The sequence below is a fragment of the Cervus elaphus genome, chromosome 31, assembly GCF_910594005.1.
Source record: "Cervus elaphus chromosome 31, mCerEla1.1, whole genome shotgun sequence".
Lineage (NCBI taxonomy): Eukaryota > Metazoa > Chordata > Mammalia > Artiodactyla > Cervidae > Cervus > Cervus elaphus.
This window is the reverse complement of record NC_057845.1, coordinates 39,006,267-39,029,296: the sequence shown is the minus strand read 5'-3', so window position 1 is coordinate 39,029,296 and position 23,030 is coordinate 39,006,267. Positions and strand designations below refer to the sequence as shown.

Genomic DNA, 23,030 nt, shown 5'->3' with positions numbered 1-23,030 from the left:
TATAAGACACTGATGAAAGAAATCAAAGATGACATAAACAGATGGAGAGATATTCTATTTTCCTGGGTAGGAAGAATCAATATTGTGAAAATGACTATACCACCAAATGCAATCTAAAGTTTCAATGCAATCCCTATCAAATTACCAATGGCATTTTTCACAGAACTAGAACAAAAAATTTCACAATTCATATGGAAACAAGAAAGACCCCTAGTATACAAAGCAGTCTTGAGAAAGAAGAATGGAGCTGGGGGAATCAACCTTCCTGACTTCAGATTATACTACAAATCTACAGTCATCAAGACAGTATGGTACTGGCACAAAAACAGCAATATAGACCAATGGAACAAGATATAAAGTCCAGAAATAAATGCATGCACCTATGGGTACCTTATTTTTGACAAAGGAGGCAAGAATATACAATGGGGCAAAGACAGCCTCTTCAATAAATTGTGCTGGGAAAACTGGACAGCTGCATGTAAAAGAATGAAATTTGAACACTTCCTAACACCATACACAAAGATAAACTCCACATGGATTAAAGACCTAAATGTTAAGAATAGAAACTATAAAACTCTTAGAGGAAAACCTAGGCAGAACACTTGATGACATAAATCAAAGCAAGATCCTCTATGTCCTATTTCCTAGAGTAACAGAAATAAAAACAAAAATAAACAAGTGGGTCCTGTTTAAACTTAAAAGCTTTTGCACAGTAAAGGAAATGATAAGCAAGGTGAAAAGACAACCCTCAGAATGGGAGAAAATAATAGCAAATGAAACAGCTGATAAAGGATTAATTTCCAAAATATACAAGCAGCTCATATGACTCAATGCCAGAAAAATAACTAACCCAATCAAAAAGTGGGGGAAAGACCCATACAGACATTTCTCCAGAGAAGATCTACAGATGGCTAACAAACACATGAAAAGATGCTCAATATTGCTCATTATTGGAGAAATGCAAATCAAAACTACAATGAGATATCACCTCACACCAGTCAGAATGGCCATCATGATGGCCATCATCAAAAAGTCTACAAACAATAAATGCTGGAGAGGGTGTGGAGAAAAGGGAGCACTCTTGCACTGTTGGTGGGAATGTAAATTGATATAGCCACTATGGAAGACAGTACGGAGATTCCTTACAAAATCTAGGAATAAAACCACCAAATGACCCAGCAAACCCACTCCTAGGCATACACCCTGAGGAAACCAAAATTGAAAAAGACTCATGTATCTGATTGTTCGTCACAGCACTATTCACAATAGCTAGAACTTGAAAGCAACCTAGATGTCCATTGGCAGATGAATGGATAAAGAAGATATGGCACATATACACAATGGAATATTACTCAGACATAAAAAGGGACACATTTGAGTCAGTTTTAATGAGATGCATGAACCTAGAACCAATTACACAGAGTGAGGAGAGTCATAAAGAGAAAGATAAATATCATATTCTAACACATATATGTGGAATCTAGAAAAATGGTACTGAAGAATTTATTTACAGGGCAGCAATGAAGAAACAGACATAGAGAATAGACTTATGGAGATTGGGAGAGGGGAGGAGAGGGTGAGATGTATGGAAAGAGTAACAAGGAAACTTACATTACCATGTGTAAAATAGATAGCCAATGGGAATTTGCTGTATGGCTCAGGAAACACAAACAGGGCAGTGTATCAACCTAGAGGGGTGGTGTGGGGAGGGTGACGGGAGGGTGGTTCAAAAGGGAGGGGTTATATGTATACCTATGGCTTACTCATGTTGCATTTTGACAGAAAACAATGAAATTCTATAAAGCAATTATCCTTTGATAAAAATTTTTTAAAAATTAATTAAAATTATTGTGTGTATATATATTAATTAAAAATATATAAAATAATTAACATAGAGAAAGGATTGGAGACATAAATAGTACATAATATAGGGGTTTAAAGTAATTTAATTGGACTGTGATCATCCTAACATATTAAACCACAGGTTGTGCAGTGACAAGTATCTGTAGAAAATGAGGAGAGAATTAACACACACATATGAGTACAATATTTGCAAAGGCAAAGCAAATCTTTACAGTTGTATTAGATAACTTAAGGGCATTCTTTAAAGCTGACCTCCGCCCCCCCCCAATATCTGATTCTTGATGTTGTGTTAATTTTACATTTTCTCTCTTTACAGACATTGCTAATTTGAACACAGGAATATCACTGCTCCTAGCATAGTCAAGCAGATCATTTCTATTGCACAGTGAAATGGTGATAGTAAGATAGCCTGACAGTATCTATGTGTGGCATAAATTAAAATAAGTGAAGCTGTTTCCACAGTGGAGGACATATTTTATATCATATGTATGTCAAAAATGCAATGTCAATATTGTAGTATGTCACCTATCTATCATCCTTCACATTTCTGTGCAGGGTGAGATAATTATGAATAATCTCATAGACGTGAATATTTTGGACAAGCTCCAACAGATCTGGTCTCAACCTAATTTTCATCTCAAGCTCTCCTTTCTCTTCAATCTTCTTAACTAGAAAAACTGCCTGGCTGCTGCTTTAGCAACCATAAATTCATACTAATGTCCATATCATATTACTGTCCTACATAGTTTAGAATGGTTGATGAAATTCAAGGCCAGCTAGTTAATTTGCAGGAACTAGTAAAAATAAAAATGTGAGATTCCTTGTTAGAAAAGCAGAGGGAGAGTGCTGTTAAAGGTAATAAATGTTTTTCTCATTCCTCCATGATGTGCATCTCAAATTGTTATTGCATTTTTTATTTACTATATAATGTCATTATATTTAAAAATGAAAAGTTAAATAATTAGCATGAGTTTTATCATTATCTTTATATTGTGTAATGTTGTTTAGTTGCTAATTCATGTCCACCTCTTTATGACCACATGGCCTGCCAGGCTCCTCTGTCCATGTGATTTCCCAGGCAAGAATACTCGAGTGGGTTGGGTTGCCATTTCCTTCTCCAGGGGAATCTTCCTGACCCAGGGATCAAACCCATATCTCCTGCATTGCAGGCAGATTCTGTACCACTGAGCCACTGTGGAAGCCCCATATTGTGTAATGTAAACTTTAAATCCCTGAAATCACACAATTTGTATATTACATCTCACAAAAGCATATGCATTTTGTATGAGCAGGGGAAACACTGCAGAAATCTAACTCCACTGCTTTATTTTACCTCTCTATCTCTGGCTCACTGATGAGTAAGAAGGGACTGAAAGGTAAAGGACACTGTGGATTGTTTTTTCCTTTTTCTTCCATGTCATCATTTTCAGCATAAACGGTTAGCTAGTACAGGGAAGTGACATGAGTAAGAAAGAATATGTGTGCTGTGTGCACTTAGTCGCTCAGTTGTGTCCGACTCTTGCAACCCCATAGACTGTAGCTTGCCAGGCTCCTCTGTCCATGGGATTCTCAAGGCAAGACTACTGGAGTGGGTTGCCATTTCCTTCTCCAAAGAAAGAATATATTGACCCTTTAATTGTTTATGTGTCTTAGAACACCAAGAGCTTCAAGTCTTCAAAACTAGTTCTGGTCCAAGTGAAAAGTCTGACTCTCAAGGCTATCATTGCCCTTGCTTACTTGGCTATAGATGAGAGACAATTACATCAATTTATTTTGAGTCACACAGAATTTCTGTGCACCTTGGGTCCTCTGGAATTCTCTGCTCATGGGGCACTGTGAATTATGTAAGTGAATGGAATGAGCAGGAATGGTGGATACGCAAACTGCATGCATATCTTCTGCTCACATAGATGATTCTTTGTCCCAGCACTCTTCACTTACAGAGCACAAATTTAAAGATAAAATTATTAAGAATTTTAAATATGACGACTGCGGAGTATTAAAGCAAGTGCGGCACCCTTCTAAGTGCAAGGCTCCGTGTGATGATACAGGTCTCATACACATGAAGCTGGCCCTGGTTAAAAGCCAAACACTTTTTGGAAGTCCCAATAGGCATATTTGTCCCCAGATTTTTGTGTTTTTTACCATAATATATTCATGATTATCAATTAACTTTTGAAGTCAGAATAATTCAGTACATATAGACATTCCAAAAGTTGTTCATGGAGCTGTCTGATAGACAGCTCATACTTCTTTATGTGAGAAATCATAAATCATATTTCTTTATGTGAGAATTTCATAGGTACTTTTAAAAATATCTATATAATACATGTTATTTAAAATATCTATGTCATACATGTTATTTAGACTTCTTTTGTAGAACTGAAATACATTTGACTCTTGAACAAAGCAGGGGGGTGAGGGGTGCTGAACTCCCACATTGTCAAAAATCTGAATATAATTTTGGACCCCACCAAAACTTGACTTCTAATAGCCCACTGTAGACCAGAAGCCTTACCAATAGCATAAAGTCAGTTAAAACTTATTCTGTACATTATATGTATTATATATACTGTTATCTTATAATAAAATAAACAAAATAAAATGTTATGAAAATCATAAGAGAAAATACAATAACACTATTCTACTGAATCATTGATACTATAAACTTACATCATCTGTTTGTAAGATGAAATGTCAGCCATTACTTACATCAATATTGCCTTATATGACACAAAACAGGTATAGGTTATACACATTACTAACACTAGGTATCAAAAATGAAAAGGTGAGTAGCATCCGTTGCCATCCGGACCCTGGGTGTCCCAGGCAACTCGAGGGATGGCTGAGTGCAGCGAGCAAACCCGTGGGAGCCAAAGCGCGGGGTTCCAGGCAGTTGGCATCCAGCCGGAGCTCACCCACATCCCTTCTCCCCTTTTCTGTCCGCAGCCATGGCTCTGCGCTACCCCATGGCCGTGGGCCTCAACAAGGGTCACAAGGTGACCAAGAACGTGGGCAAGCCGAGGCACAGCCGCCGCCGCGGGCGTCTCACCAAACAGACCAAGTTCGTGCGGGACATGATCCGGGAGGTGTGTGGCTCCGCCCCTTACGAGCGTCGCGCCATGGAGCTGCTCAAGGTCTCCAAGGACAAGCGGGCCCTCAAGTTCATCAAGAAAAGGGTGGGAACACACATCCGCGCGAAGAGGAAGAGAGAGGAGCTGAGCAACGTCTTGGCCGCCATGAGGAAAGCGGCAGCCAAGAAGGACTGAGCCCTTCCCCTCTGTTCACAATAAATCTTGCCAAAAAAAAAAAAAAAATGAAAAGGTAATGTGAAAAAGAAATCCTCATTTACAGGTATAACAATTCATGCACTGATAAGGAAAAAGCAGAAAGAGGATTGTTTTATGTAGCCTAGTGTAATCAATGATTGCTTCACGGTAATCTAACCTATGCACCAATGAATGCATTATTATAAAATTTTATGGCATACAGTATTACAGTTATAAGTATTAGAAATATTTTTACCTTTTTTTGTAAACATATATTAGTGATAATACATTTTATTTTCCAGCTATGAGAGAAGCATATTGAACATGAATGTCAGTTTTTGAAAGCAAAGTTATAAGACCAAGCAGGTATATGCACGTGTGTGTGCGTGTGTGTGTATAAACTAATACATTATTTACTTTATATTAAATACAACTCACCTTACACATACATAAGACTAGACTGCTATCTACATATATATTATACATTCATGATGTAACTTTAAAAAAAATGTTTTCAATATTTCTAGGCTACCTGATTCATCTATGAGGTTTTCAAATTGGCAAAAATCTCCAAAATGTTTTTAAAATATCTTTTTTGCTAAAGATCCACATACTAGTGGACCCACATAATTCAAACCCATGTTGTTGAAGGGTCAATAGTATTGTGTTTCTTCATATATACATTCACATATACAGATTTAAAATTATTTTTAAGGAAAATTATTTATAGTGAATATTATTGTTTAAAATTTTTAAAACTGTTTAACACTTAAAAAATGAAAATCACCAGAATTTAACTGAAAACAGTCCTTAATAAGTAAAAACAAATAAATGCAAGAGAATGTAACTTCATTTGAATAGAATAAGTAGAACAAACAATGCCAACATTAACTCATCATTTGTCCCATACAACACCAGGACATATGAGAGAGCTTTAAATCTTTAAGGTTAGTTAAAGAAGAATCCTAGCTGTTCTGCAAGGATCAACTGAATGAAGAATGTGCAGATTTCTATTTGCAGCCACATCTCAAATGCTGATGTATGTCAACAAACAAGTAAAACAGATGTTATCCAAGTTGGCTATGGAGTCAAGAACAGATGGGCTGGATGTGTTGCATGAGAACAAAAAAATATACCTGAGCTGTGACCTCACAGAGTGGATTCCCATTGGCCAAATCTATTTTATAATAGGATAAAAATTATTGGGCATAAAAAAAGAATAATAGAAAGTTTGGAGCTGACAAAGCTGTTTAGCTGTGGTCAAAAAGAACTGATTTACTGTACAAAATCTACAGTGATGAAAGGGTAAAAACATACAAGGGACTGTATATGAAATCAATATTAAGAATGTATAAGCTATTGAATAAGTGACACTCTATTCATCATAAAAAATACTTTGCTAATAAACATGGGTACAATTAGGGTAATTAGAATAACTAAAACTCCTGTCTATTCCAAATCTATCTCAAACTATGTAATGCCTACAAAGCATTAGCTTTGTACACTTTTATAAAAACCTATGACATGTCATATCTTCTCAGAAATCTGAAAGGTTTAAAAATCATGCATATGCCCACAGATACACAAATATTTCTCAGAAACAAAGCCAAAAGAATACAGTTAAAGCTCATGGTATCGGGCCTTCCCTGGTAGTTCAGGGGCTAGGACTTTGTACTTGCAATGCAGAGGCCCCAGATTGGCTCTCTAAACAGGGAACTAGATCCCATGTGCTGCAACTAAGAGATCACCTGCAGCAACTAGAAGATTCCACGGCACCGCAACAAAGAAGGAAGATCCTGTGTGCTGCACTAATCCGGTGCAGACAAATAAATACTAAAAATCACATAGTATTATTCATTTAAAGCATTTCCATACATTAATACAAATAAATTAGGATCAAAGGAAGAAAATAATATTCTTCAATCTATGCTGCTTTTCTTCGACATCATCAATTGTTCTCGGTCAGAGTCTCCCATTTCATCTACTATTTCAAGTGTCCCCCTTCCTTCAGTCTGCCACCATCTCTAAGCTCTCTATCAGATTGCCAGTAAGTCACACTCTAATACCCTCTACCTCAAGCTGGCACAAGTCAAGGAGTTCTCTTTAGAGTCCTCAGTAGGCCATCTCACAACACAGGTGCTTCTTATTTATCTGGAGCTGCAGGACTCCAGGGGCTTCCCTGGTGGCTCAGATAATAAAGAGTCTGCCTGCAACGCGGGAGACTTGGGTTCGACCCCTGGGTCAGGAACATCCCCTTGAGGAGGGAATGGCAACTCACTCCAATATTCTCCTCTCAAGAACCCCCATGGACAGAGGAGTCTGGTGGGCTACAGCCCATGGGATAGCAAAGAGTCAGACATGTCTAAGAGACTAAGCATAGCCCAAAGCACAGGACTAAAGAACTGTTCTCCAGCTAGATAATCTGGGCACTATCCACCTTGATTCTATAATGAGCCTAAAAAAGAACAGCCAACCATTTTTTACATATACTCCACCCCCCTGCTCCAAAGGCATCAAGCCTCCAATGTCGCCATCAGTTCAGTTCAGTTGCTTACTTGTGTCTGACACTTTGTGACCCCATGGACTGCAGCACGCCAGGCTTCCCTGTCCATCACCAACTCCCCAAAGCTTACTCAAACCCATGTCCATTGAGTCAGTGATGCCATCCAACGATCTCATCCTGTTTTCCCCCTCTCCTCCCACCTTCCATCTTTCCCAGCATCAGGGTCTTTTCATGTGAGTCAGTTCTTCACATCAGGTAGCCAAAGTATTGGAACTTCAGCATCAGTCCTTCCAATGAATATTCAGGACTGATTTTCTTTAGGATGGACTGGTTGGATCCCCTGTCTGTCCAAGGGACTCTCAAGAGTCTTCCCCAACACCACAGGTCATCATCAGCCATACCTATTTCCATAACGCCTTAAATTGCCCTGAAATAATATATCTGATACCGTTTCCTCTCCTCACAATCTCAAATACAGTTTTCTCTGGAGAATAAGACCTGGGGCCAACAAACTCTCTATCTCCTTCCTCTGCCTTCTTAGTATTATAGTCACTTTCTTGCTCTAGAGGAGACCTGAGGGCCTGCTTCTAGTCTGAACAAGTCAGATCCTACTCAACTTTCAACACCTGCCTTTCCAAAGATAAAAACTTAAAATTTCAGGCAAATACAAGAAAATCACTCATCTGAATGCACTAAAGACAACAAAAAACAAAGAGGAAAATTCTGGAAGAGAATGGAAATTGGAGAGAAAGGAATGATACAGAGTGAGTTACTCATTTTTAAGGCTTTGACCTGAAGATTAGATGAGATCAGAATCACTAGTGAACATAAATCTGATAGAAAAACTAAGGTCAAATGACGTAGCAGACTAACTTGGAAATAAACATAGCCCCTAAAATGTCAGGAGGGAATCGGAAGGAGAATTGCAAGAGTAGGGAGCCCCAGATTCTACCTGCAAACTCTTCCTGATTCTCTAGCTGATCTTGAAACCATGCATTCAAAAGCCAGACTGGGATTTGACGAATTAAAATGAACTGCTGAGTAAAAAGGATAAAATATATTCAGCTACAAATGATTTTGAGATTGAGAAATATATGACTAAATGACTCAAGTCCAGTTTTTTTTTGGTCACTGTACAGGCAATTTAGAATGTGCACATTATCTGTTCTTCATATATGAATCTAATGCTACTTATTGATAGATTTTGAGTTTTGTTTTTTGTGATTGATAAGTGTACATGGTACATTTGCAAATAACTTTTATAATTTAACCCCTAAATCATAGACCTAATATGTTCAAAATATAGTTCTATATATTTAGAGATCACAGAAAACACTAAATTTCCACAAGATGCAAACATCTGTGGGAAAAAAAAAGTAATTAACAGCTAGATAAACAGCCCAAGAAGGAAAAAGATACAGAGATTTTAAATGTCATGTTCACATTTGTAAAAATAAATAGAATTGAAAACATCTCAAATTTAGAGGGATAAAGGAGAAACATATAAATGTATAATTGAGATCAGTACAGTTAATTTTATATCAATGATCTGTATTGTGCTTCTAAACTATCTTATATAATATTAGTCAAGCTAACACTGTAAAGCAAATTCAATACTTCCATAGGTAAATCCATAATTATATAACAGGGAGATATAGGATGCATATATCAGCTACATCCATGTATAAATTATGCATATGTGCTGCACTTAGTCACTCAGTTGTGTCCAACTCCTTGCTACCCATAGACTGTAGCCAGCTAGGCTCATCTGTCCATTGGGGATTCTCCACATAAGAATACTAGAGTGGGTTGCCATGCCCTCCTCCAGGGGATCTTCCCAAACCAAGGATCAAACCCAGGTCTCCCACATTGCAGGCGAATTCATTACCAGCTGAGCTACCAGGGAAGCCCCAATTATGAATATATACACCTATATATTTTCATATTTCTGTTTCTTCAAAAAAAACATTAAAAACTAAGACAAGTATTAATTTATATTTCTTGTTTCTAAGTTTCTTGTTTCTTAGTCTATATTATAGGCTTTGTAAACAATATATTTTCTTAAGATAAAGTCATCTGGCACATGTTATGGAAGTTATTGCCTATTCAGTTCAGTTCAGTCATGTCTGACTCTTTGTGACCCCATGGACTGCAGCACGCCAGGCCACCCTGTCCATCACCAACTTCCAGAGACTACTGAAACTCATGTCCATTGAGTCAGTGATGCCATCTCATCCTCTGTTGTTCCCTTCTCCTCTCGCCTTCAATCTTTCCCAGCATCAGGGGCTTTTCCATTGAGTCAGTTCTTCACATCAGGTGGCCAAAGTATTGGAATTTCAGCTTCAGCATCAGTCCTTCCAATGAATATTCAGGACTGATTTCCTTTAGGATGGACTGGTTAGATCTCCTTGCAGTCCAAGGGACTCTCAAGAGTCTCCTCCAACACCACAGTTCAAAAGCATCAATTATTCCATGCTAAGCTTTCTTTATAGTTCAACTCTCACATCCATACATGACTACTGGAAAAACCATAGCTTTGACTAGATGGACCTTTGTTATCAAAGTAATGTCTCTGCTTTTTAATATGCTGTCTAGGTTGGTCATAAGTTTTCTTCCAAGGAGCAAGCATCTTTTAATTTCATGGCTGTAGTCACCATCTGCAGCCAAAATAAAATAAAGTCTCTCACTGTTTCCATTGTTTCCCCATCTATTTGTCATGAAGTGATGGGACCAGATGCCATTGTCTTAGATTTCTGAATGTTGAGCTTTAAGCCAACTTTTTCACTCTCCTCTTTCACTTTCATCATGAGGCTCTTTGGTTCTTCTTTGCTTTCTGCTATAAGGGTGTTGTCATCTGCATATCTGAGTTTATTGATATTTTCCCCAACAATCTTGATCCCAGCTTGTGCTTCATCCGGCCCCAGACTATACAGTTCATGGAATTATCTGGGACAGAATACTGGAGTGGAGCCTTTCCCTTCTCCAGGAGGATCTTCCCAACCCAGGGATCAAACCCAGGTCTCCTGCATTGCAGGCGGATTCTTTAACAGCTGAGCCACAAGGGAAGCCCAATTGCCTATTAGAGAAGAAGAAATAAAAGAAGAAGAAAATAAAGAAGGATAAAAAGAAGAAAGGCAAGCAAAGAGAGAGGAAGGGAAGGAGGAAGAGGGAAGGAATAAGGCTGAACATTGGTACTTGTGTGTGTGTTCACATTATACTTTTTGAAATGGAACTATGCTTACACATAATTTATCTCTCTTTGATTTAAGTTAGGGATTCCCTGGTATCTCAGCTGGTTAAGAATCCGCCTGCAATGCAGGTGACCCTGGTTCAATTCCTGGGTCAGGAAGATACCCTGGAAAAGGGACAGGTTACCCGCTCCAGTATTCTTTCCCTGGTGGCCCGGATGGTAAAGAATCTGCCTGCAAAGTGGGAGATGTGGGTTTGATCCCTGGGTTGGGAAGATCCCCTGGAGATGGGAACAGCTACTAACTCTAGTATTCTTGCTTGGAGACTTCTGTGGACAGAGGAGCCTGGCAGCTACAGTCCATGAGGTTGCAAGGAGTTGGACATTTCTGGGTGACTTTCACTTTCACTTCTTCAAGTGAAAAGATTAGCCCTCACTTTCAAGGCTAATCTACTTGCCAAAAATAATATCCTATAAGTTAAAAAATCATTTTATCTTTTCAAATTTTAAACTAGAATTATATTAGATACAGACTAAAGCTAGGAATGTCACTCAAGTGGCAAGCCAATCAATCATTATTTGTTTCTTTTGGTTTCACAATTAATTTGAATGACTAAGAAAGGAATCAGTTGCTTTTGTCAGCCAGATTTGAGCTGGAAAGAGACTGTACAGTTTCCCTATCTTCTGAAACAGCATTAAATTTGGTTTCCTAAGGTTTACAATGAGCTGAATATAAGTTACACTGAAGTTGAATACAATTTAAATGACAGTTGAAAGTGTGGGCTACACACAGCATGTTGTCTAAATAAATCAGTAACCTTATAATCAGGCACTACTTGCACTTTTCAAAGGCCAAATATCATTACTTCACAATTGGTATGATTTCCCTCTCCAGTAAAATTTACAATTTTTTTCAAGTGCAGATTTGTAAGAGCACTTAGAAAGACAATGTTCAAGGCAACTTTTTCCCATATAATCTTCTTGATTGAGGGTTACCTTTAGCTCTCTCAAACTCTTTATCTTGAGACATTTAGTCATCAGGAAGGTGTTGACAACTTTTAAAATTTAATTTGTCGAGACAACATACTGATGACATTTCATCTTACAATTCCCACCTTAATTTTAGGAATTTGACAGAAAATTGACCCTCAATATAGGCAATCTGAGTTTATCCTGGGCTTAGAAGCCTACTGGTTTAGACCATTCTGCTTCCACCTATAAAACAGAGCTATGCGCAAGGTGGGAGAAAATTGATAACTGAGCATGTACAATCTGTCAGCTATTTTGCTGAGAATTAGTCATATAGTATTTTATTTAATTTTTTTCATAACATGTCATTACCCACCCATCTTCATTGCCTTATTAGCAGAGATTAGGGTTTTTAAACTGACATCTACCCTATTTCAAAGTACAAATAATTTTTACCAAACCAAGCTACCTCCAAAGGAAGGATTGTTAGAATTTCTTTTGTTTTTCTGTTTATATTGGCATAAACTCCTTTTCTATATGTTGAAAATACTATATTTCAACACATGAATCATACAAACTTAATACCTCTTAAACGAGACACACAGAATCTATTAGGAAAAAATGTGAAAGAATAGTGATCAAGTCTTGTGGCTCAGACAGTAAAGAATCTGCCTGCAATATAGGGGACATGGGTTCGATCCCTGGATAAGGAAGATCCCCTGGTGGAGGAAATGACACCCCAATCCAGTATTCTTGCCTGGAGAATTCCATGGACAGAGAAGCCTGGCAGGCTACAGTCCATGGGGCTGCAAAGAGTCAAACATGACTGAGCAACTAACAGTGATCAACCATATGCCCTTGCATAGAATTTACTATCAATATATATTACAAAAGCAAAACTTTTATAACAGAAAATGAAGCAAGCCATTTAGATTTTAACATCACCTTAAAGATTTCAAAGCAGTAACTTATCTTCCTATTCTGTTATTTAATTTGGCATATTCCAGTTAAAATTCTTACCACTGTAAATTGTAGATAGGTAAAGGTTTTAAATAGTGTTAACAAAGAAGAATTTCTAATCATTAGAGGTCTAAATGCTAACTAAACTTATTAGAAGCATAAGAAAATCATTATTAAAAGTGATAGACAGCAGAGACTACCACAACACAGTAAAGAAGTTATCCTCCAATTAAAAAAAAAATTGATGGACAGATTAAGGTATGACTTTACTTTTCTTATTTAAAGTATTTTGCTAGGTTAAATTAGATACTGTGCCATAAATGAGTCTGTCATAGATCAATACCACTATAAATTAAAGTTACTAAATGGCATTAATGTTTGCTATTTTATCATTCATTTTAAACATTATGGTAGTAGAACAAAAGTTCTAAATGTATTTCTCAGCTGTACTTAAACTTCCAGTTAAAGATTATTCCTTAATTCTTTCACTTATTCAGCCAATTCAGGGCAGACACTGTTGTAAGCACTGAATAGTCAATAGATTCAAGAGGTTATAGTAAGTGGGAAACAATGCAATTAATGAAGAAAAACAAATTAAGCACCATAAGCTGTGAAGATTTCAATGGGAAAAAAATAGCTTGGGTGTATTTCAGAATAAACTTGAGAGAAGTTTAAGTTTACATGTTAACTATCTTTTAAAATGCTCTCATTTATTTAGTTTGATATTTTGTAATATCATGTGTTTTGTTTTTTGTTTGATAGCACTTTTGACATCTTCTTTCAATGATTGTCAGAAAATCTACTAGATTGTGAAGTTAAGAATTAAAAGCAAACAGGGGATAATCAGGTTTTTATTTATCCACTATGGAAACACTTGATTATTTTTGTTGGGAATGTGCTATCCAATACTTCTAAGATAAATACTGAAAATATTTGGAATTAATAAGGGCAAAAAAAAAAAAAAAACCCTCAAAAAACAAAACTACTGTATTTTAAGATTCAACAAGTCATTAAATATCTACAACAATATTGGTTACCATTTATTGTATATATGACATGGTGCCTGTGTGTCAGGCACTTTGCTAGGATATTTATTACAAGCACATATACACACACACTAAGGTTATATAAACACACACACATGAAAAATACCTATCATTGAAATACCAGAAGTTAGATGTTATTATCTCTATTTAAGTGATGACAATGTTAATCTTTAGAAAGATTAAGTTATCTGCCTAAGATAACATAACTCTAAAGTGGTTGAGCTAAATTTGAATTCAAGTTGTGAGGGGGAAAAATGCATATTTTTATAACCTACAATATGCCAATGTTCCTCTTTATTTTAACATTCTAAATTATGCCATAAACAGAATTTGAATTTAAATTTTGTCTCCTCATCTATATTTTCATCTCTAACCTATTCGTTTGTCTCTGATTTCATCTACTCCACAAAATGTCCATCTGTTAGCTAATACACAGTATGCCCAAATCCAATATCACTGTAAGTCTCTTCTGTCTCCACCCTACATTTACCCTTTGTCCCAGTCTTCACTATCTAAATGCCAGCTATATTCTTCTAGTTGCTCATGCCAAAATTCTTGAAAGCACCCTTGAACTCTTTCTCTTACACCTCATATCAATTCTAGAATCCCACACTTTCAGATTTCTCTTAAAAGTATGACTTGAAAAAAAAAAAATGTATGACTTGAATCTGACAGCTACCTGTTATCTCTGTCCTTGAATTAAACTAAGCCACTATAATCTTCACCCAGGATATTGAAAAAGCCCTTGATTTATCTCTCTACTATGCTACCCTCAGTCAGGTCTCCACTTAATATCTTAGCTCTGGCCACATAGCACACCGTCTGCTGCTAATGTCCCTATCATTCATTCTGCTCCATCCTCACTGGTCAGCTGACTTCCACTGTTAACACCAAGCATTCTCATACTTCATGACCCTTATATTTTATCTTCTTTGAGCACACTTCTCCCTAAAATATACATGACAGGCTTATTTATTTCTGAACTTTTTTGAAAAAAATCACTCTATTACAGAGGCCTCATTTATAAAGTGGTGACATTCTATATAAAACATATTTTGAATGCATGAATTATTTGAAACAAAGGATCATAATTATCATTTGACTTCCACTACTCTGGAAGATTGGGCCAGTTTTCCTTGCAAGATTTCATTTCACTTTATTTATTTATTTATTTTTTTATTAGTTGGAGGCTAATTACTTCACATTTCAGTGGGTTTTGTCATACATTGATATGAATCAGCCATAGAGTTACACGTATTCCCCATCCCGATCCCCCCTCCCACCTCCCTCTCCACCCGATTCCTCTGGGTCTTCCCAGTGCACCAGGCCCGAGCACTTGTCTCATGCATCCCACCTGGGCTGGTGATCTGTTTCACCATAGATAGTATACATGCTGTTCTTTCGAAACATCCCACCCTCACCTTCTCCCACAGAGTTCAAAAGTCTGTTCTGTACTTCTGTGTCTCTTTTTCTGTTTTGCATATAGGGTTATCATTACTGTCTTTCTAAATTCCATATATATGTGTTAGTATGCTGTAATGTTCTTTATCTTTCTGGCTTACTTCACTCTGTATAATGGGCTCCAGTTTCATCCATCTCATTAGGACTGATTCAAATGAATTCTTTTTAACGGCTGAGTAAAATTCCATGGTGTATATGTACCACTGCTTCCTTATCCATTCATCTGCTGATGGGCATCTAGGTTGCTTCCATGTCCTGGCTATTATAAACAGTGCTGCGATGAACATTGGGGTGCACGTGTCTCTTTCAGATCTGGTTTCCTCAGTGTGTATGCCCAGAAGTGGTATTGCTGGGTCATATGGCAGTTCTATTTCCAGTTTTTTAAGAAATCTCCACTTTTCACTTTAGAGACACTTCCTGTAACAAACACTGCTTTGACTGACGAAGTATATGAGATAGCTGGTAGACAGATCCCATGTCACTAGAGAAGTTGAAAGGATCTCAGAGTTTTCAATTTATTGGGATTATTCTTGAATAATAAGATGTAGCAGAGGTAGCCATTCCCCCAGCACTGCCCCACATTCCCACTCCCTCTGCATTGGCAGCGCCCACCACCCAAGCAAACCCAGATGAGGTAAAGACACCCATTATACTGGAGCTGCAGGCAGTGATGCGAGCAACAGCACAGGCGGTAGCAGTGACCCTGGAGGCATGCCAAGTCACTTCAGTCGTGTCCGACTCTGTGTGACCCCATCCCTGGGATTCTCCAGGCAAGAACACTGGAGTGGGTTGCCATTTCCTTCTCCAATGCATTAAAGTGAAAAGTAAAAGTGAAGTTGCTCAGTCGTGTCCAACTCTTCGCGACCCCATGGACTGCAGCCTACCAGGCTCCTCCGTCCATGGGATTTTCCAGGCAAGAGTACTGGAGTAGGGTGCCATGAGGCATGAGCAGTAACAATTAGGGCAATAGGCAATACCTCTAGCAAAAATGGTGGGAGTAGAAACTGTCAAGTCTCAAATAAAGTCAGAGACAGCCTAGGCAAGAGAAATAAAGGAGAAAGAAAAGCTTATGCTATAAAATAATTTGCTCAAAAACAAAGACTTCTTATTACTAATCTTTAAATTATTAGAATCAAGTTAAAAATAAAAAGTCTTTACCAAAAGAAGATAGCTAATTACTATTTCAAAAGTGCCAGCAGAGGAACAACTTACCAAACACCATGAAAAACTGTAATGTGGTATCACCAAAAGGACAATTCTCCAGAAACCAAACTTAAAGTCATAGCATGTTGTAATCTAACTGATAGAAAATTCAAAAAGCTGTCAAAAAGAAAAACAATGAACTACATGAAAATTAACAGAGGTAGTTAAATGAACTCAGAAATAAAATTAACAGAAGAAATGCTTTGAAAAGAAAAAAAATAATTGAAACATTCAGGGAGAAAAGACACAAAAATAAATTCTGTAGCTGAAAAACTCAATGACTGACATGAAGAACACATTAGCATTGAAAAGAGAGCAGACCATCTGGAAGAGAGAATTAGTGATCCTGAGGATAGCAATCTGGAAATGAAACAGGTAAAAGAAAAACAAAATCTGAAACATATAAGGAAATTCTATAAGAAAATTCTTTAAGAACTATCTAAATTTATTAGGAAGGGCAACATAAGAATAATAGATCATTTCAAAGGAAGAAAAAAGTGGAAGGGATCAGTAAGTTTATTTTTAAGAAGATAGCTGAGAACTTCCAAACCTGGGGAAGGAGTTGGATTTGCAAATCCATAAAGCGAAGAAAACATCTAATTACCACAACATAAACAAAGTCCTTCTCCAAGACATATTACAACTATCAAAAGTCAGTTACTCTCAAAAATATACAAGCAACACCTGCAGCTGAATTCCAGAAAAATAAATGACCCAATCAAAAAATGGGCTAAAGAACTAAACAGACATTTCTCCAAAGAAGACATACAGATGGCTAACAAACACATGAAAAGATGCTCAACATCACTCATTATTAGAGAAATGCAAATCAAAACCACAATGAGGTACCATTACACGCCAGTCAGGATGGCTGCTATCTAAAAGTCTACAAGCAATAAATGCTGGAGGGGTGTGGAGAAAAGGGAACCCTCTTACACTGTTGGTGGGAATGCAAACTAGTACAGCCACCATGGAGAACAGTGTGGAGATTTCTTAAAAAACTGGAAATAGAACTGCCATATGACCCAGCAATCCCACTTCTGGGCATACACACTGAGGAAACCAGATCTGAAAGAGACACGTGCACCCCAATGTTCATCGCAGCACTGTTTATAATAGCCAGGACATGGAAGCAACCTAGATGCCCATCAGCAGATGAATGGATAAGGAAGCTGTGGTACATATACACCATGGAATATTACTCAGCTGTTAAAAAGAATTCATTTGAATCAGTCCTAATGAGATGGATGAAACTGGAGCCCCTTATACAGAGTGAAGTAAACCAGAAAGATAAAGAACATTACAGCATACTAACACATATATATGGAATTTAGAAAGATGGTAACGATAACCCTATATGCAAAACAGAAAAAGAGACACAGAAATACAGAACAGACTTTTGAACTCTGTGGGAGAATGTGAGGGTGGGATATTTCAAAAGAACAGCATGTATACTATCTATGGTGAAACAGATCACCAGCCCAGGTGGGATGCATGAGACAAGTGCTCGGGCCTGGTGCACTGGGAAGACCCAGAGGAATCGGGTGGAGAGGGAGGTGGGAGGGGGGATCGGGATGGGGAATACGTGTAAATCTATGGCTGATTCATATCAATGTATGACAAAACCCACTGAAATGTTGTGAAGTAATTAGCCTCCAACTAAAAAAAAAAAAAAAAAAGTCAGTTACAAATAAAGGGTTTTAAAGGCATGGGGGGATTACAGTAACCTACAAAGGAACTCCTACTAGGCTATCAGCATATTTCTCAGCAAAAACTCTACAGATCAGGAGACAGTAGAAAGACATACTCAAAATAGTGAAAGATAAACTCTGTCAGCCAAGAAAACTCTATACAGCAAAGTTATCTTTTAGATACGCAAAAAAAAAAAAAAAAAGATAACAATGAAGGCTTTCCCAGACAAACAAGATCTGAGGGAGTTCATCACCACTCTACCTGCCTTACAAGAAATGTTTGAATGAGCTCTTTTACCTGAAATGAAAAAGCAAAAGTACATAAAACTTTGAAAAATAAATTTGCTCTATGTAAGAAAATTGAAACTATAACAGAATAGGTTGCTAAACATAAATATAGGTTGTTAAACATAAACATAAAGGGTAAGGGGGGAAGCAACAAAAATAAAGTGCTGTACTCAATATGCCAGCAAATTTGGAAAACTCAGTAGTGGCACAGGGCTGGAAGAGATCAGTTTTTATTCCATTCCCAAAGAAGGGCAATGCCAAAGAATGTTCACGCTACTGCACAATTGCACTCATTTCAAATGCTATCGAAATAATGCTCAAAATTCTCCAAGTTTATCTTCAACAGTACATGAACTGAAGACATCCACATATTCAAGCTGGATTTAGAAAAGGCATAAGAACCAGAGATCAAATTGCCAACATCTGTTGGATCATAGAAAAAGCAAGGGAATTCCAGCAACACATCTACTTCTGCTTTATTGACTATGCTAAAGCCTTTGACTGTATGAATCACAACAAACTGTGGAAAATTCTTAAAGAGATGGAAATGCCACACCATGGACCTACCTCCTGAAAAACTTGAATGCAGGTCAAAAAGCAACAGTTAGAACTGGACATGGAATAATGGACTGGTTCCAAATTGGGAAAGGAGTACGTCAAGGCTGTATATTGTCACCCTGCTTACTTAACTTATATGCAGAGTACATCATGTGAAATGCTGGGCTGAATGAAGCACAAACTGGAATCAAGATTGCCAGGAGAAATATCAATAACCCCAGATATGCAGATGACACCACCCTTATGGCTGAAAGCGAAGAGGAACTATAGAGTCTCTTGATGGTGAAAGAGAAGGGTAAAAAATCTGGCTTAAAACTCAACATTAAGAAAACTAAGGTCGCGGCACTTGGTTCCATCACTTCATGGCAAATATAGGGAAACAATTGAAACAGTGACAGACTTTATTTTCCTTGGTCCCAGAATTAATGCAGATGGTGACTGTAGCCACGAAATTAAAAGACGCTTGTCCCTTGGAAGAAAAGCTATGACCATCCTAGATAGCATATTTAAAAGTAGAGACATTACCTTGCCAACGAAGGTCCATATAGTCAAAGCTATGGTTTTTCCAGTAGTCATGGATGAGTGTGAGATTTGGACCATAAAGAAGGCTGAATGCTGAATAACTGATGTTTTTGAACTATGGTGTTGGAGAAGACTCCTGAGAGTCTCTTGGACTGCAAGCAGATCCAACCAGTCAATCCTAAAGGAAATCAACTCTGAATATTCATTGGAAGGACTGATGCTGAAGGACATTAGCCACATGATGCAAAGAACTTACTCATTAAAAAAGACTCTGATGCTGGGAAAGATTGAAAGCAGGAGGAGAAGTGGACAACTTAGAGTGAGATATTTGGATGGCATCACTGACTCAGTGGACATGATTTTGAGCAAACTCAGGGAGATGGTGATGGACAGGGAAGCCTGGCATGCTGCAGTGCATGAGGTTACAAAGTGTTAGATGCTTCTTAGTGACTAAACAACACTACTTTAAATTGGTAATGAACTCACAACAATAACAGAAATAATTTGAGACGAGAAAAACATTAAAGAGGAACAGGACAGGACCTATATAGATTAAGATAAGATATAATCATTTTAAAAAAGGACAGTTTTTTCTATGAGATCTTTTATACAAACATGATATTAATTAATGTGTGCTAAAATGCTGTAATCAGTCTGACTTTTTGTGACACTATGGACTGTAACCGACCAGGCTCCAGGCAAGAATACTGGAGTGAGTTGTCATTTCCTCCTCCAGAGGATCTGCCTGACACAGGGATTGAACCTATGGTTCCTATGTCTCCTGCATTGGGAAGCGGGCTCTTTGCCACTAGTACTACCTGGGAAGCTCTATTATTAGTAACTGCCAAACATAAATCTAAAGCAGAGACTCAAAGCATAAAAAAGCATTTTTTTTTTTTTGGAGTGTGATCAAGATGGCAGAGTAAGAGGAGGTAGAGTTCAACTAATTCCACAAATGCAACAAAAATATATCTACATGTGTAGCAACAGTCATAGAAAACTGAATGGAAACCCACAGGGGAGTTCTTATACAACTAAGGCTATGAGAAAGATATAAATGTGATTAGGTAGGATGAGAAGAAAAGTATTACATCAGGGTATCTGTTCCCCGTAGGAGACCACAACGAAAAGGGAGATAACAAGGGTGATCACTTGCCTTGGGGAGGGAGAAGGCCAAGCCAGAGACTGAGTGTCCCAGTCATGGAGCCCTCCCTATGGGAAACAGGCCTCCTTGGCTGTTTGGAGAAAGGCTGGGAGAGAATGAAAGTATGAAGAAAGCTAGACTCCACTTGCAAGGAGTGTGCAGGTACTAGCTGGCCTCCAGATAGGGTGAAGAAATGTGTGCCCTAGTGGCTGCCAGCTTGCTGGGTGCCACACTGCGCCAATCATATGTCCAGGCTTCATTCACTCCATGCCATGCCTTGGTATTGGATCTGGGGCAAGTCAGGGCCTAGGAAAATACTCAATCTAGGAACACAGAGGTGGCCCAGGGACCTGGAGTATAGCCTGGGTATGGTGGCCGTGACTGTTGTTAGCACTTATTCAAATAGCGCCCCAGGAGCAGCTCAGACTTCTGGTTGCAGCATGGCTGCTAAATTCCCACACCGCCATGTCGTCTTTCCCAGGTTGAGCCAATCATATGGTCCAGCCTTGCCCACCCCACCCCACAGCCTAACACTATATCCAGGGCCTCTATGACAGGGGAAAAGACAGGGCCATGGGCTGTGGGTGAGCACAGCTGACACAGGCATGCACACACACACGCACACACACACACCCCCACACACACCTCCCTACACAGGCAGCACATCAGGCCCCTATAAGTGAATTAGCCCACTTACCTCTGAGCAAATAAGTACTATCCTCTGAGACAAAGTCCTCAGTACAAGGAAAAGGAAAAATGCATACTTAAGAGAACAGGGCCAGCCTGACTGGAAACTTTAGGACCTTCACTACAGAAACTTGGAAGCAAACCATGCCCTTGACAGAGTGATGATGACTACCTCACATTCTGCATAAGCTCTAGCTCCTCCATCACCAGCCACATCTGCTGACAAGGTGAAAGTAGGCAGCAGACCCTAAGCACAGCCATGACTGGCATCTAAATACCAAAGGCATTGTGAAAATACAGTCCACATAGAGACACTCTCACATAAGAATGCCCATTTAAGCTAACAATGGATAACTGTTTCCCTTAAATTTGTAGTGACAGTGAAAGACTACTGAAAGAGCAAGAGAAAGTCCTTGAAAAATTATGAAGATAATGAATGATGAAACAGAGATAAGCAGTCTACCAGAAAAAGTATTCAAAATGTTGATAATAAAAATGCTAACTGAATTAGGAAAAAGAATTAATCTCAGTACAGATTGTTTTAATAAGGAAATAGAAAATATAAAGAACTGATTGAAAAAGAGGATTAAATATCTGAGATAAAAAGCACTATAAAAGCAACAAATAGCAGATGAAATGACACAGAAGGACATATAAGTGATTTGGAAGATAAAAGAATGAAATTCACCCAATCAAAATGGCAGAAAAATAAAATTTAGAAAAAGCAACATATGAGATCACATTAAACATATCAACATTTGCAGTATAGAGGTTTAAGAAGGAGAAAGAGGAGGTTATAAAAATATATTTGAAGAAATTATGGCTAAAAATGTTCCGAGCTTAAGAAGGAAACAAATACCCAGGAAGCACAGAGGATCCCAAACAATATGAACTCGAAAGATTCACAAGACATATCATAATTAATGGCAAGCATTAAAAATAGAATTCTAAAGGCATCAAGAGAAAAACAAAGAGTCCTACAAGGGACCCTCCGTAAGCCAATCAGCTGATTTCTCTCCAAAAACTTTGCATGCCAGAAGGAAGTGGCATAATAAATTCAAAGTGCCAAAAAAGGAAAAATTTGCAACCTAGGAAATTTTACCTAGCAAGATTATCATTTAGAATAGAAAAATAAAACTGTTCTCAGATGAGCAAAAACTAAAAGAAATACTTAGTTCAGTTCAGTTCAGTCACTCAGTCATGTCCAACTCTTTGTGACCCCAATGAATAGCAGCACCCAGGCCTCCCTGTCCATCACCAACAAAAAGCCTCTTGATGAAAGTGAAAGAGGAGAGTGAAAAAGTTGGCTTTAAGCTCAACATTCAGAAAGAAATACTAAGCCTATATAAAAGAAAATGTTGAAGGGTCTTTGAATGGAAAAGATAGTCTATAGAAAAAGGGAAAATTCCTGTAGGAAAGCCAATGCATATTAAGAATGCTGAAACAATGGCTGTAACAAATACAAAGAAGGGCACTACATAATGAAAAAGATAACAATGCAAGAAGAGGATATTACACTCATTAACTTATACAAATCCAATACAGGAACACCTAGATATATAAAGCAAGTAACACACAAAATGAGAGAAACTGATAATAATACAATAAAAGTAGGGGAATTTAATGCCCCACTGACATCATTAGAGAGTTCAGACAGAAAATCAATATGGTAACAGAGG

At 37.8% G+C, this 23,030-nt stretch overlaps 1 protein-coding gene across 1 annotated transcript; it reads left to right on the top strand.

Annotated features, from left to right (window-relative positions):
* The first annotated feature begins 4,657 nt into the window (after positions 1-4,657).
* LOC122687436 (60S ribosomal protein L36-like) lies at positions 4,658-5,180 on the top strand. Its single transcript, XM_043892940.1, has one exon. The coding sequence runs from the start codon at positions 4,815-4,817 to the stop codon at positions 5,130-5,132; it is 318 nt and encodes a 105-aa protein (XP_043748875.1). The 5' UTR covers positions 4,658-4,814; the 3' UTR covers positions 5,133-5,180.
* Positions 5,181-23,030: the final 17,850 nt, after the last annotated feature.

Bases quoted from the DNA above. Each gene is read 5' to 3' on its own strand.
- LOC122687436 (XM_043892940.1), top strand. From the start codon at position 4,815: ATGGCTCTGCGCTACCCCATGGCCGTGGGCCTCAACAAGGGTCACAAG.